Genomic DNA, 948 nt, shown 5'->3' with positions numbered 1-948 from the left:
AAGAAAAGAAAAGAAAAGAAAAGAAAAGAAAAGAAAAGAAAAGAAAAGAAAAGAAAAGAAAAGAAAAGAAAAGAAAAGAAAAGAAAAGAAAAGAATCCTTGCCCTCTATTTCACTCTGTTTCTGGGGTGACCTAGTTCTGCAGAGAAAAAAGGCAGCACTAGGGTGTGCCAGTGTGAAAAGATACTATTCCAGCCAGGACACATCACGGCCGCCTAGCTCTGCCCGACCTAACTGGCCTCAAATCATTTCATAATTCTCGGGGGCTCTGAATCTCTGTCCTTCACCCTAGTACACTAACCCGGGAAAGCTGACTGGCCAGGGACAGATGAAAAAGTGGACCAGACCCCGCGGCCACATTTCCAATCCAGGGGCGGGCAGGCGCGGAGGCTGTTTATTCTCTGAGCCTGGGACATAGCTGGCTTTGACTATAAGACAGTAAATATACAGCAGCGCAGTTTGGCCCCGGGCCCGGCCGCTGGTCGGTGGCACCCGGCCATCTGTCTCCGCCAGCCAGGTCCTGGCCCTGGTTTCCGCGATGCAGGGAATGCCCATCCGCTCGCGGGCACACCTGTTAGGTGTTGCCCCACTCCGTGCCTCCGCCCCGCAAACGCCTTCTGCAGCGCGCGGCCGGGGGTGCGGATCCAGGAAGGACGCGGAGAGGCAGGGCCGGGCCTTCTCCAGCGAAGCCCCGCGGGACTCCGCGTGGCGGGCTGAGCCGGGAAGGGGGGCTGCAAAGGCGGGAGAGGTCGAGCCAGGCGGAGAGCGGTATGGGGAGGGACGGAGGAAGGGGCGTCGCTGCCGGCGTTACGCTGCCAGCGCCTGCAGCAGAGGCGGCGGGGCTGAGCCGCGGAGGAGATGGGGTTGGCACCAGCCCCGGCTTTTCTCCTCGCAGCCCCGGCGCCGCTGCCCCTCGCCGGGCCGCGGCGCCAGTTAGGCCGCGCAGGGTG

The 948-nt window shown here is 60.5% G+C and overlaps 1 protein-coding gene across 1 annotated transcript in view; it reads left to right on the top strand.

The window, feature by feature from the left end:
• The first annotated feature begins 536 nt into the window (after positions 1-536).
• The window catches only part of TMEM229A (transmembrane protein 229A), a 3906-nt gene continuing 3494 nt past the window's right edge, over positions 537-948 (top strand). The window contains exon 1 of the mRNA XM_012720766.1: positions 537-737. Within this exon, the coding sequence (XP_012576220.1) occupies positions 537-737 (201 nt within the window). The remainder of the gene's footprint in view (positions 738-948) is intronic.

The sequence above is a fragment of the Condylura cristata genome, unplaced genomic scaffold, assembly GCF_000260355.1.
Source record: "Condylura cristata isolate star-nosed mole 26May11 unplaced genomic scaffold, ConCri1.0 scaffold00005, whole genome shotgun sequence".
NCBI classification, from domain to species: domain Eukaryota; kingdom Metazoa; phylum Chordata; class Mammalia; order Eulipotyphla; family Talpidae; genus Condylura; species Condylura cristata.
This window is presented reverse-complemented; position numbering and strand designations above follow the sequence as displayed.